This window comes from Entelurus aequoreus, linkage group LG10 (assembly GCF_033978785.1).
Source record: "Entelurus aequoreus isolate RoL-2023_Sb linkage group LG10, RoL_Eaeq_v1.1, whole genome shotgun sequence".
NCBI lineage: Eukaryota > Metazoa > Chordata > Actinopteri > Syngnathiformes > Syngnathidae > Entelurus > Entelurus aequoreus.
In genome coordinates, this window is record NC_084740.1 from 71,980,379 (window position 1) to 71,995,894 (window position 15,516).

The following is a 15,516-nucleotide window of genomic DNA, read 5'->3' on the forward strand; positions in this document are numbered from 1 at the left end:
ATTATAGTAGAGAAAAAAATTTTGGCCCACGTTGAGATTTCCACTACTTTTACAGACAAGCAAAATTTGAAAGAAATCCGAAAGAAACTGTGACTTCTGATCTGCGCACAAAAAAATGTCGGACAACAAATCTGATGCATGCGACCCAACGGGATGTATTAACCACAAAAATTCAACAAAAAATCTTTTTAAAGTCTTTGTAATGGAAGAAATAATTTTTTTTAGCCCATATACTTCCATGTAATCCAATTTCAAATGTGTATACGTAGTATAAAAGTTGTTACATAAAAAAATCGCATTATAATAATTATTGTAGAGAAAACATTTTTGGCCCACGTTGAGATTTCCACTACTTTTACAGACACGCAAAATTTGAAAGTAATCCGAAAGAAACTGTGACTTCTGTTCTGCGCACAAAAAAATGTCGGACCACGAATTTGGTGCATGCGACCCAACGGGATGTATTAACTACAAAAGTTCAACAAAAACACGTTTTAAAGTCATTGTAATGGAAGAAAGAAATTTTTTAGCCCATTTACTTTCATGTAATCCAATTTCAAATGTGTATACGTAGTATAAAAGTTGTTACATAAAATAATTGCATTGAAATAATTATTGTAGACATAACATTTTTCGCCCACGTTGAGAGCTCTACTACAGTTACAGACATGCCAAATTTTAGAGTAATCCGAAAAAAACTGTGGTCTGTGTTCTGCGCACAAAAAAATGTCGGACTATAAATTTTGCGTTTGCGACTTGGTGAGATGTATTAAAACAACAAACATTCAACAAAAATATTTCTTACCTTAATGAAAATTGAACATAAACCCATTTTCGGCTCATGTACATAATTTAAACGAAACCCAATTTAAAATGTAATTAAGTAGTATGAATGTTGTTATACAATACAAACACTTACAAAATGTCATAACTTCGTCAAAAGTAAATGTAGAGATACCAGTTTTGGCCCACGTTGTCATCTCAACTACTAACACAAACACGCCAAATTTCAATGTGATGTGAATAACACTGCAATCTGTGGTCTGCGCACAAGAAATGTCGGACTATGAATCTAGTGTAGCGACGACCTCATATGGAATATAATAACACCGGGAAGAGTCTCACCAGGCCCACCAGGCAAAGTGTAGAAAAAGATTTTCAAAATGTAATGTGGCGATAACATTTTCGGCTAATGTCAAGATCTCAACCACTGTTGTAAACATGCCGAATTTTACAGTGATTCGAATAAATCTGCGATCTATGTTCCGCGCACAAGAAATGTCAGACCTACAAATCCAGCTTGTCCGCCTCAACAGGGATATAACAACACATGAAAGTCCTCAAAATATATGATACAGTCTTCTTAATATAAAAAAACGGCATAACTTTGTCAAAAGTGAGCATAGACGTAAACATTTTGTCCCATGTGGACATCTCTAGTGCTGCTACAAACACACAAAATTTCAACGTGATCCGGTCAAAACCATGACCTGTGTTCTGTGTACAAAAAAAATGTCGGAATGTAGAAATGTAGAAAAACATGGAGGAGTCTCACCGTTCTGGATCAGAGTCTGAGAGCGAGTGAAGCGCCCGTGGACGGCCGTCATGTGCAGAGGACTCTTTCCGTCTCGACTCTGCCAGGACAAAATAATACGTTATAAATATTTTTAAAAAATAGGCCGACTCGTTTGGCGATAATCACGTCAAATTCGGCGCACAGCTGTGAGAAATATGTGCAAGGAGAATGCTTGCAGCGGCAAATAACAGAAGATTAGCTTTCACACGCTAGTCCACTCACTAAACTTTACTTGCGTTACTAAAAATGAAAAAGTGGTTAACGTCGTCCGAACAATAGTTAAGAAAATGCATACCGTATTTTTCGGACTATAAGTCGCAGTTTTTTTCATAGTTTGGGTGCGACTTATACTCAGGAGCGACTTATGTGTGAAATGATTAACACATTAGCGTAAAATATCAAATAATATTATTTAGCTCATTCAAGTAAGAGACTAGACGTATAAGATTTCATGGGATTTAGCGATTAGGAGTGACAGATTGTTTGGTAAACGTATAGCATGTTCTATATGTTATAGTTATTTGAATGACTCTTACCATAATATGTTACGTTAACATACCAGGCACGTTCTCAGTTGGTTATTTATGCCTCATATCAATCAATCAATCAATGTTTATTTATATAGCCCTAAATCACAAGTGTCTCAAAGGGCTGTAAAAGCCACAATAACGTACACTTATTCAGCCTGTTGTTCACTATTCATCCATCCATCCAGTTTCTAACGCTTGTCCCTTTTGGGGTCGCTGGAGCCTATCTCAGCTACAATCGGGCGGAAGGCGGGGTACACCCTGGACAAGTTGCCACCTCATCACAGGGCGACTGTTGTTCACTATTCTTTATTTATTTTAAATTTCCTTTCAAATGTCTATTCTTGGTGTTGGCTTTTATCAAATAAATTTCCCCCAAAAATGCGACTTATACTCCAGTGTGATTTATATATGTTTTTTTCCTTCTTTATTATGCATTTTCGGCGGGTGCGACTTATACTCCGAAAAATACGGTATATTTGAGCTTGTTTAATTTTCTTTACGTACTGGTATGTCCTCTGGGTATTTCATTTATATTTGCCTGTCTGTATGTATGTATGTAATAGGGCTGTGAATCTTTGGGTGTCCCACGAATCGATTCAATATCGATTCTTGGGGTCACGATTCGATTCAAAATCGATTTATTTATTTATTTTTTTTCAATTCAACACGATTCTCGATTCAAAAACGATTTTTCCCCAATTCAAAAGGATTCTCTAAAAAAAAAAAAAAAAAAAAAAAAAAATGTTAATAAATAAAAAAAAAAAAAATTTTTAAATGAGAATCGATTCTGAATCGCACAACGTGAGAATCGCGATTCGAATTCGAATCGATTTTTTCCCACACCCCTAGTATGTAATATTGGCTACATTTTAATTTCTGATTGCTTTGTTGGGTCTGCTCCTGTCTCTGGCCATGCTCCCTCTACCCCAGCAGACGATGGCATGGAACACCGCAGAGGCCACCACAGTGTATACATCTTGTTGTTTTTTACCTTTTATTCATAGCTGTATGTAGAAGTGGACGGTTGCATCAGCTCTTCTCTTTTAATGTCTTTAATGTCCTTTGTGATGTTTGATGTTTGATGTGTCCCTCTTACACACATGTAAGAGGGATGTGTGCTATGGCTGAGTTGTTTTTTCCCTTGGCCTCAGTCTGGACCCCCTCTCCAGGGGCCCAGGCTTAGACCAATTTTCATCCCCCCCCAATTGTTTACCTGTTTCTCACCTTTTTTGTAAGAACGCCGGAAGTTGGCAGACCCGTCAGTGATCCTGTTCTGTCTCCCTGTAATGTGTGTCTGATCTTGAATGGGATTGTGCTGAAATTTTTACATTTACCCTCAGGGATTAATAAAGTATTTCTGATTCTGATTGTTGTTTGTGTGCCATGTTGTTCCAGACCATAGCAAACTTTACCCAGCTTGCAAAAATTGTAATAAATCCATTAGAAGACCGCCTGCCATTTCCTTTAAATTGGACACGCACATCTATACCTGTGTAATAATAAAGTATATACCATATTTTTCGGAGTATAAATCGCACCGGCCGAAAATGCATAATAAAGAAGGAAAAAAAACATATATAAATCGCACTGGAGTATAAGTCGCATTTTTGGGGGAAATGTATTTGATAAAAGCCAACACCAAGAATAGACATTTGAAAGGCAATTTAAAATAAATAAAGAATAGTGAACAACAGGCTGAATAAGTGTACGTTATATGAGGCATAAATAACCAACTGAGAACGTGCCTGGTGTCTAAACAACCTCGCGCCAACATATCTCTCCGACCTCCTTCAGCCTTACTGCCCCACCCGATCCCTAAAATCAGCCGATCAGCTGCTACTGACGGTCCATGACACAAGGCTGAAGCTTAGAGGTGACAGAGCTTTCGCCGCTGCTGCTCCCAAGCTCTGGAACGACCTACCTCTGAGTGTTAGACGAGCCTCCTCTCTTCCTGTTTTGAAATCTCTCTTAAAAACATACTTTTATTCCATGGCTTTTAACACTGAGTGATATCTATCCTGCAGTGGCGCCCCATAATACACCTGCTGTGAACCTGTTTTTATGTTTTATTTATTTATTTTTTATCGTGTGCTGTTTGTGTTGTGTTGTGTTTGCTCGGTACTCGTATTATCTTTTAACCTGCCCATTGTACAGCACTTTGGCTACCCCTGTGGTAAATTTTAAATGTGCTTTATAAATAAAGTTGATTTGGTATGTTAAAGTAACATATTATGGTAAGAGTCATTCAAATAACTATAACATATAGAACATGCTATACGTTTACCAAACAATCTGTCACTCCTAATCGCTAAATCCCATGAAATTTTATACGTCTAGTCTCTTACGTGAATGAGATAAATAATATTATTTGATATTTCACGCTAATGTGTTAATCATTTCACACATAAGTCGCTCCTGAGTATAAGTCGCACCCCCGGCCAAACTATGAAAAAAAACTGCAACTTAGTCCGAAAAATACGGTAATCATGTATATACTAGATCAGGGGTCACCAACGCGGTGCCCGCGGGCACCAGGTAGCCCGTAAGGACCAGATGAGTAGCCCACTGGCCTGTTCTAAAAATAGCTCAAATAGCAGCACTTACCAGTGAGCTGCCTCTATTTTTTTAATTGTATTTATTTACTAGCAAGCTGGTCTCGCTTTGCTCGACATTTTTAATTCTAAGAGAGACAAAACTCAAATAGAATTTGAAAATCCAAGAAAATATTTTAAAGACTTGGTCTTCACTTGTTTAAATAAATTCATTAATTGTTTTTACTTTGCTTCTTATAACTTTCAGAAAGACAATTTTAGAGAAAAAATACAACCTTAAAAATGATTTTAGGATCTTTAAACACATATACCTTTTTACCTTTTGAATTCCTTCCTCTTCTTTCCTGACAATTTAAATCAATGTTCAAGGAAATTAATTGTTTTTATTGTAAAGAATGATAAATACATTTTAATTTAATTCTTCATTTTAGCTTCTGTTTTTTCGACGAAGAATATTTGTGAAATATTTCTTCAAACTTATTATGATTAAAATTTTAAAAAAAAAATTCTGGCAAATCTAGAAAATCTGTAGAATCAAATTTAAATCTTATTTCAAAGTCTTTTGAATTTCTTTTAACATTTTTGTTCTGGAAAATCTAGAAGAAATAATGATTTGTCTTTGTTAGAAATATAGCTTGGTCCAATTTGTTATATATTCTAACAAAGTGTAGATTGGATTTTAACCTATTTAAAACATGTCATCAAAATTGTAAAATTCATCTTAATCAGGAAAAATTACTAATGATGTTCCATAAATTCTTTTTTTAATTTTTTCAGAAAGATTCGAATTAGCTAGTTTTTCTCTTCTTTTTTTCGGTTGAATTTTGAATTTTAAAGAGTCGAAATTGAAGATAAACTATGTTTCAAAATTTAATTGTCATTTTTTTCGTGTTTTCTCCTCTTTTAAACCGTTCAATTAAGTGTAAATATCATTCATTATTAATAATAACATAGAGTTAAAGGTAAATTGAGCAAATTGGCTATTTCCGGCAATTGATTTAAGTGTGTATCAAACTGGTAGCCCTTCGCATTAATCAGTACCCAAGAAGTAGCTCTTGGTTTCAAAAAGGTTGGTGACCCCTGTACTAGATCATAAAAATACTCATTTAAATGTAGAAATATTTGATCTATGTTCACATTTTGTCAGCACAGCCCACCTGCACGTTGACGTCGGCGCCGTTGTTGACCAGGACCTCCAGACAGAGCGCTCCGTGCGTGGAGGCGGCGGCAAAGTGCAGCGGCGTGAAGCCTTTGTTGTTGGCCTGGCCGACGTTGGCGCCGTAGTCGATCAGCTCGCTCACCACCGCGTCCTGCCCGTTGAAGCACGCCACGTGGAGCGCCGTGTTCCCGAAGGCGTTGGACTCGTCGATCTGTCGCCGCGGGAACAAAACCATTCCAGCAGTTACCTCGATGGTCCGGCGGAACCCGAGAGGGCGGATAGAAGTCGAAAGAGTCCTGACCTCCACCGCCAGGTGGAGCAGGTGCTTCACCACCGCTATCTGTCCACTAGAGGCCGCCGTGTGCAGGGGGGTGTAGCCTCGCTTGTCCTTGCAGCTTATCTCCGCCCCCTGGCTCACCAGCAGGCACACCACATCCAAGTGACCTGCAGGGGGCGCACTATTAATATGCAATACACATCTAGTGGTACACCAAAGAATCACTCCATTAAAGTACAGTGTTTTATTTTCCTCTATTCAAACACAGTATTAATATATTATTATCATTATATTAAATATACTTGTTAAAAAAAAACTCTGCCTCATTTTAATGAACGCTTAGGCCTACTACGCTACTGCATTTCAATGTCGCTCTTTATGGTGGTACATGGAGAGCCAGGTAGTTTCTGAGGTGGTACTGCAATATACTAATGTATTATCATCGTAGATGGCAAGTTGGGAGCTAATTGCCGAGTTTTACGGATTTCTGGCCAAATATGCCATTTTTGTGACAGATAATGTTTTTGTACATTTTTGCATTTTATGTAATAAAAAAAAAAAAAATTGTGACCGAAAATAGTGTTTTTGTTGTAAATTTCTGCATTTTATGTAGTAGAAAAAAACATTTGTGACAGAAAATAGTGTTTTTGTTGTGAATTGTTGCGTTCTTTAGGCCAAATGTGCCATTTTTGTGACAAAAAATGTGCATCTATTTCTAAGTATAGCACTTTTTTTTGCCACAAATTATGTTTTTGCTAGGATTTTATGGGAAACATTTTGACCTTTGTGGCCAAATGTATGATTTTTGTGACAAAATATAGACTTTTTGTGAAAAATGTATAGCATTTTTATGCCACAATATAACTTTTTCTTGTTCAATATTGTATTTTTATGGACAGATAATGCAGATAATGGACCCCGATTCAAACAAGTTGAAAAACTTTTTGGGGTGTTACCATTTAGTGGTCAATTGTACGGATAATGTACTGTACTGTGCAATCTACTAATAAAAGTTTCAATCAATCAAACCACCAATTATTTCATTTTTGTGACAAATTATATTTATGTATAGCATTTTTTAACTTTCTCTCAAAAACTCTTGTATTTCAATGGACTAATCACTTCTGTGTCCAAATGTATCATTTGTGTGCCTAAAAGTAATATTTTGTTATCATTTAAGGAACTATTATTGCACTTTTGTGGACAAATTGATTATTTTTGTGCGTAAAAGTAATAATTGGTTATTTAAAGAACTATTATTGCACTTTTGTGGCCAAATTTCTAATTTCTATACCTAAAAGTAATATTTTGTTATCATTTAAAGAACTATTTTTGCACTTTTGTGTCCAAATTTCTCATTTGTGTGCCTAAAAGTAATATTTTGTTATCATTTAAATAACTACTATTGCACTTTTGTGGACAAATTGATTATTTTTGTGCCTAAAAGTAATAATTAGTTATTTAAATAACTATTATTGCACTTTTGTGTCCAAATTTCTCATTTTTGTGCCTAAAAGAAATATTTTGTTATCATTTAAAGAACTATTATTGCACTTTTGTGTCCAAATTGATCATTTTTGTGCCTAAAAGTAATATTTTGTTATCATTTAAAAAACCATTATTGCACTATTGTGTCCAAATTGATAATTTTTGTGCCTAAAAGTAATATTTTGTTATCATTTAAATAACTATTATTGCACTTTTGTGGCCAAATTGATAATTTTTGTGCCTAAAATAAATATTTTGTTATCATTTAAAGAACTATTATTGCACTTTTGTGTCCAAATTGTTCATTTTTGTGCATAAAAGTAATATTTTGTTATCATTTAAATAACTATTATTGCACTTTTGTGGCCAAATTTATCATTTTGGTGCCTAAAAGAAATATTTTGTTATCATTTAAAGAACTATTATTGCACTTTTGTGTCCAAATTGATCATTTTTGTGCCTAAAAGTAATATTTTGTTATCATTTAAATAACTATTATTGCACTTTTGTGGCCAAATTGATCATTTTTGTGCCTAAAAGAAATATTTTGTTATCATTTAAAGAACTATTATTGCACTTCTGTGGCCAAATTTCTAATTTTTATGCCTAAAAGTAATATTTTGTTATCATTTAAAGAACTTTTGTGTCCAAATTGATCATTTGTGTGCCTAAAAGTAATATTTTGTTATCATTTGAAGAACTATTATTGCACTTTTGTGTCCAAATTGATCATTTTTGTGCCTAAAAGTAATATTTTTTATCATTAAAATAACTATTATTGCACTTTTGTGGCCAAATTGATCATTGTTGTGCCTAAAAGTAATATTTTGTTATCATTTAAATAACTATTATTGCACTTTTGTGTCCAAATTTCTCATTTGTGTGCCTAAAAGTAATATTTTGTTATCATTTAAAGAACTATTATTGCACTTTTGTGGCCAAATTGATAATTTTTGTGCCTAAAAGAAATATTTTGTTATCATTTAAAGAACTATTATTGCACTTTTGTGTCCAAATTTATCATTTTTGTGCCTAAAAGTAATATTTTGTTATCATTTAAATAACTATTATTGCACTTTTGTGGCCAAATTGATAATTTTTGTGCCTAAAATAAATATTTTGTTATCATTTAAAGAACTATTATTGCACTTTTGTGTCCAAATTGATAATTTTTGTGCCTAAAAGTAATATTTTGTTATCATTTAAAGAAGTATTATTGCACTTTTGTGTCCAAATTGATAATTTTTGTGCCTAAAAGTAATATTTTGTTATCATTTAAAGAAGTATTATTGCACTTTTGTGGACAAATTGATTATTTTTGTGCCTAAATGTATAATTAGTTATTTAAAGAACTATTATTGCACTTTTGTGGGCAAATTTCAAATTTTTATGCCTAAAAGTAATATTTTGTTATCATTTAAAGAATTATTATTGCACTTTTGTGTCCAAATTTCTCATTTGTGTGTCTAAAAGTAATATTTTGTTATCATTTAAAGAACTATTATTGCACTTTTGTGTCCAAATTGATAATTTTTGTGCCTAAAAGTAATATTTTGTTAACATTTAAATAGCTATTATTGCACTTTTGTGAACAAATTGATTATTTTTGTTCCTAAAAGTAATACTTATTTAAAGAACTATTATTGCACTTTTGTGGCCAAATTTCACATTTTTATTCCTAAAAGTAATATTTTGTTATCATTTAAAGAACTATTATTGCATTTTTGTGTCCAAATTTCTCATTTGTGTGCCTAAAAGTAATATTTTGTTATCATTTAAAGAACTTTTGTGTCCTAATTTCTCATTTGTGTGCCTAAAGGTAATATTTTGTTATCATTTAAAGAACTATTTTTGCACTTTTGTGTCCAAATTGATCATTTTTGTGCCTAAAAGTAATATTTTGTTATCATTTAAAGAACTATTATTGCACTTTTGTGTCCAAATTTCTCATTTGTGTGCCTAAAAGTAATATTTTTTTATCATTTAAAGAACTATTATTGCATTTTTGTGTCCAAATTGATAATTTTTGTGCCTAAAAGTAATATTTTGTTATCATTTAAATAACTATTATTGCACTTTTGTGAACAAATTGATTATTTTTGTTCCTAAAAGTAATACTTATTTAAAGAACTATCATTGCACTTTTGTGGCCAAATTTCAAATTTGTATTCCTAAAAGTAATATTTTGTTATCATTTAAAGAACTATTATTGCATTTTTGTGTCCAAATTTCTCATTTGTGTGCCTAAAAGTAATATTTTGTTATCATTTAAAGAACTTTTGTGTCCTAATTTCTCATTTGTGTGCCTAAAGGTAATATTTTGTTATCATTTAAAGAACTATTTTTGCACTTTTGTGTCCAAATTGATCATTTTTGTGCCTAAAAGTAATATTTTTCTATCATTTAAATAACTATTATTGCACTTTTGTGGCCAAATGTATCATTGTTGTGCCTCAAAGTAATATTTTGTTATCATTTAAAGAACTATTATTGCATTTTTGTGTCCAAATTTCTCATTTGTGTGTCTAAAAGTAATATTTTGTTATCATTTAAAGAACTATTATTGCACTTTTGTGTCCAAATTGATAATTTTTGTGCCTAAAAGTAATATTTTGTTAACATTCAAATAACTATTATTGCACTTTTGTGAACAAATTGATTATTTTTGTTCCTAAAAGTAATACTTATTTAAAGAACTATTATTGCACTTTTGTGGCCAAATTTCACATTTTTATTCCTAAAAGTAATATTTTGTTATCATTTAAAGAACTATTATTGCATTTTTGTGTCCAAATTTCTCATTTGTGTGCCTAAAAGTAATATTTTGTTATCATTTAAAGAACTTTTGTGTCCTAATTTCTCATTTGTGTGCCTAAAAGTAATATTTTGTTATCATTTAAAGAACTATTTTTGCACTTTTGTGTCCAAATTGATCATTTTTGTGCCTAAAAGTAATATTTTTGTATCATTTAAATAACTATTATTGCACTTTTGTGGCCAAATGTATCATTGTTGTGCCTCAAAGTAATATTTTGTTATTTAAAGAACTATTATTGCACCTTTGTGGCCAAATTGATCATTTTTGTGCCTAAAAGTAATATTTTTCTATCATTTAAATAACTATTATTGCACTTTTGTGGCCAAATGTATCATTGTTGTGCCTCAAAGTAATATTTTGTTATCATTTAAAGAACTATTATTGCATTTTTGTGTCCAAATTGATCATTTTTGTGCCTAAAATAAATATTTTGTTATCATTTAAATAACTATTATTGTACTTTTGTGGCCAAATTTCACATTTTTATACCTAAAAGTAATATTTTGTTATCATTTAAAGAACTATTTTTGCACTTTTGTGTTCAAATTTCTCATGTGTGTGCCTAAAAGTAATATTTTGTTATCATTTAAATAACTATTATTGCACTTTTGTGGCCAAATGTATCATTTTTGTGCCTAAAATATTTTGTTATCATTTAAAGAACTACTATTGCATTTTTGTGTCCAAATTGATCATTTTTGTGCCTAAAATAAATATTTTGTTATCATTTAAAGAACTATTATTGCACTTTTGTGTCCAAATTGATCATTTTTGTGCCTAAAAGTAATATTTTGTTATCATTTAAATAACTATTATTGCACTTTTGTGGCCAAATTGATAATTTTTGTGCCTAAAATAAATATTTTGTTATCATTTAAATAACTATTATTGCACTTTTGTGTCCAAATTGATAATTTTTGTGCCTAAAAGTAATATTTTGTTATCATTTAAAGAAGTATTATTGCACTTTTGTGGACAAGTTGATTATTTTTGTGCCTAAATGTATAATTAGTTATTTAAAGAACTATTATTGCACTTTTGTGGGCAAATTTCAAATTTTTATGCCTAAAAGTAATATTTTGTTATCATTTAAAGAACTATTATTGCACTTTTGTGTCCAAATTTCTCATTTGTGTGTCTAAAAGTAATATTTTGTTATCATTTAAAGAACTATTATTGCACTTTTGTGTCCAAATTGATAATTTTTGTGCCTAAAAATAATATTTTGTTAACATTTAAATAACTATTATTGCACTTTTGTGAAGAAATTGATTATTTTTGTTCCTAAAAGTAATACTTATTTAAAGAACTATTATTGCACTTTTGTGGCCAAATTTCACATTTGTATTCCTAAGTAATATTTTGTCATCATTTAAAGAACTATTATTGCATTTTTGTGTCCAAATTTCTCATTTGTGTGCCTAAAAGTAATATTTTGTTATCATTTAAAGAACTTTTGTGTCCTAATTTCTCATTTTTGTGCCTAAAAGTAATATATTGTTATCATTTAAAGAACTATTTTTGCACTTTTGTGTCCAAATTGATCAATTTTGTGCCTAAAACTAATATTTTTCTATCATTTAAATAACTATTATTGCACCTTTGTGGCCAAATTGATCATTTTTGTGCCTAAAAGTCATATTTTGTTATCATGTGTGGGGGTGTACCTAATGTATAGTCCTACCCATAAAGGCGGCCCAGTGCAGCGCCCGCCCGTCCTTCTTGTCGAAAGCGTTGATGTTGGCTCCTTTGGCGAGGAGAAGATTGACCATCTAACACACACGCGCACGCACGCACGCACACGCACACACACACACACACACACACACACACACACACACACACACACACACACACACACACACACACACACACACACACACACACACAGACACACGTCAGGTGTTGCATTCATCGTGTTTTAATGACACAGCTGCTCGCTCGCCGCCTTTCACTGAGAGACAAAAGACGTCAGCATCCACGCCTGCTCTGCTAATCAAGGACAACAAAAGCAGGGGGGTGAGGGGGCAGGTGTGCCGCAGTACCTCCGTGTGGCCATTGAGGGCGGCGTGGTGCAGGGCGGTGCGCCCGCCGCGGTCCGACACGTTGACGCTGCTCAGCATGGGGATGAGGACTTCGGCGCAGCGCAGCGCGTTGTTGGCGGCGGCCACGTGCAGCGGCGTCTGCCAGTTCTTGTCGCGGGCGTTGACGTCGGCCGAGTGGCGGATCAGCACTCGCACGGCCTCCTGCAAGGCGCGTTGTGTTGGAAAGAATGGTCACAATCCGCCAACTATTCCGAACACGCTAGAAGGGAGGTCGACTTGGCCTCGCTACATTCCCCTAGCTAGCGCTGATAGGGCTAACCGCCGCGCCACATCAGATAACGGAATGTTAGAATGCTCAGAGTAAACGTCACTACACCTTGACAAAAGTGTAGTTTAAAAATTTGAGCCCAGGGAGAAGGTTCTAGAATCACTGAGAAAAATAGTTGTCAAGAAATGGCAAAGTTGTGGCTGGTGGGTGGAGCCTAAATGTTTTACATAGCCGAGCCAGCGGATAATTAACTCATCCGTTCATTTCTTTCACCCTTCCTGTTTGATTCCGCGCGCCTACGAGCACGGACGCCACGGCGCCGCCCCGACCGGTCGCACCTGTTCCTCGCTGCGCGGCGGGTCCTCGATAGCTCACCTCGCTGCGGGACGCCACGGCCCGGTGGAGGGGGGTGAGCCACATGTTGTCTTTGGCGTTGACCCGGGCGCCTGCAGGGGTGGGAAGAGTAGAGAGAAATGGGGAGTGGTCAGGTGGGTTACGGGTGGAAGTGACCAAAACGAAAAGTTTGTCACCAGAGAGGATGAGGAGTTCGGTGATGTCGGCATCGTCCAGGAAGGCGGCCGCATGGAGTGGAGTGCGCTTCTCAGCATCCTGGGGCAGGAAGTTTAGGAACACTGTTGTTATTCATATTTTAACATTATTACACTATTATTATTATCATCATTACTATTATTATTACTACTACACTATTATTATTATCATCATTATTATTACCGTATTTCCTTGAATAGCCGCAGGGGCGTTAATTAATTTAAAACCTCCTGTCACACCTGCGTTTACCGGAAACCGGCGGGATGGCCGTGCATGGGGTAATTATTTTAAAACCTCTTCTCACTCCGGCGTTTACCAAAAGGAATCCATAAAATTTAGGCGTGCGCTTTGAGTGTGATGTAAGCATACCATCATGAAAAGCACATTTAATTAAAAAAAAACGTTATTATGGTCTTACCTGTACTTATAAATGGAGTCCATTTGCAGCTCCTTCTGACCAAAAGCATCGATAACTTGTTTATAGAAGTCTTCCTTATTTTCTTTCTTCAGTTTTAAAAGTCTCTGTTTCGATGGAGATATTCCTTTAATTATTACCTCCTGCTTCCATTGAAAGTCCAGTTTAGAAAACTGTTTTATTTTAGATACCGGTATGTAATCCTCCATGTTAAAAGTTCAGGCAGAGGAAGAAAAAAAAATCTCTTGCTGCGTGTGTTCACTTCTTCTGCAGTACCGGAAGTCGCAAGAAGGATCACTAGCGCGGCAGCGCCCTCTACCACCAGGAGGCGGGAGTCATTTAATGACTTATACAGTATTTCACACACGCAGCTACGGTATATTAATAAAACATAGCTGCTTACTGTTCTCTTTAGCATACTGTACCGGTATTCAATAGCTTGGACCTTAAATCCTACTGAAAAGCTCTTTATCTTTTTTCCTTTGTGCGATTGTAAACTACTGAAAGCAGCTTCCTCCATTTTGAAAAAGAGGACAGATGCGTCACTCGTGACGTAACGAATTTGACCCGGTGGAAGTTCTAGCCATATGCTAAATATTTTGCGAAACGAGTTTGACCCGGCGAAAATTATAGACATGCGATAATAAAATTAACATTTTGCGAAACGAATTTGATCCAGCTTCAATAATAAACCGGCGATAAGGCCAAGCATGCGTTAATTATTTTGAGAAACGAGTTTGACCCGGCAGTAATTCTAGACGTGCGAATACTATATTCCCTGCGCCAATTCAAGGAAATACGGTATTATTACACTATTATTATTACGCTATTATTACTATTATCATTATTATTATTATTATTACACTGTCATTATTAGATCATTGTCATTACACTATTATTATTATTATTATGATCATATATTATTACTCTATTATAATTATTATTACACTATTATTACCATCATTATTATTATTATTATTACTACACTATTATTAATATTATTATCATTATTTTTATTACACTATTATTATTATTACACTATTATATTACCATTATTATTTCGCTATTATCATTATTATTATACTATTATCATTATTATTACACTATCATTAAGCCAAACAGTTTCTTTTCAGATGCTATGATACCATCAAAGGGGAAGAACTGATGGAGAGAGTGCGGAGGGTGAACAACAGTATGGGGAGGCCTGGAGGGTCATCAATGAGATGACGGGGCGGAAGAGGACCAAGGAGGGACAGGTGGAGGGACACAGCCCGGAGGAGAGGGTGACAACCTGGTCCAGTCATTTCAAAAGGCTGCTGGGAGAAACAGCAGACGCAGCTGAGGAAGAAGAAATACCACCAGTCCTCCCAAACCTGAACATCAACGATGGTCCCTTCACACTCGGAGAGCTCGCCAGGGCAAAAGCCACAGTAAGAGTGGGAAAAAGCGCTGGCCCGGGCGGAATACCCCCAGAGGTCGTGAAGAACTGTGATCTTGATGACATCATTCTAGAGTTCTGCAACCTTGCTCTGCTGCACAATCGGCTGCCTGATATGTGGTCTCTATCAAACATCGTACCAGTGCCCAAATCCGGAGACCTCTCGAAGCCAGACAACTACCGAGGCATCAGCCTGACCTGTATCACTGCGAAAGTCTACAACCGCATGATCCTAAACAGGGTCCGGCATGCAATCGACCCTCACCTGAGAGTAAATCAGAACGGCTTTCGAGAAGGACGAACAACTACAGCCCAGATCTTGGCACTTAGGAGATTGATTGAGGAGGTGAGGAAGGACCACCTGACTGCAGTCCTATGCTTCATAGACTTCAAAAAGGCAT

The 15,516-nt window shown here is 34.9% G+C and overlaps 1 protein-coding gene across 3 annotated transcripts in view; it reads right to left on the reverse strand.

Moving 5' to 3' along the window:
* Positions 1-15,516, reverse strand: part of ankrd44 (ankyrin repeat domain 44) — a 54,194-nt gene that overhangs the window by 24,537 nt on the left and 14,141 nt on the right. For all 3 annotated transcript variants that reach the window (XR_009827583.1, XM_062061608.1, XM_062061610.1), the window contains exons 3-9: positions 13,244-13,322; positions 13,089-13,159; positions 12,446-12,646; positions 12,085-12,172; positions 6,119-6,261; positions 5,816-6,028; positions 1,556-1,634 (exon numbers count right to left, since the gene is read on the reverse strand). Coding sequence is in view for 2 of the 3 variants with exons in the window: in XM_062061608.1 (XP_061917592.1) it covers positions 1,556-1,634; positions 5,816-6,028; positions 6,119-6,261; positions 12,085-12,172; positions 12,446-12,646; positions 13,089-13,159; positions 13,244-13,322 (874 nt within the window). In the remaining variant the exon portion in view is untranslated. The remainder of the gene's footprint in view (positions 1-1,555; positions 1,635-5,815; positions 6,029-6,118; positions 6,262-12,084; positions 12,173-12,445; positions 12,647-13,088; positions 13,160-13,243; positions 13,323-15,516) is intronic.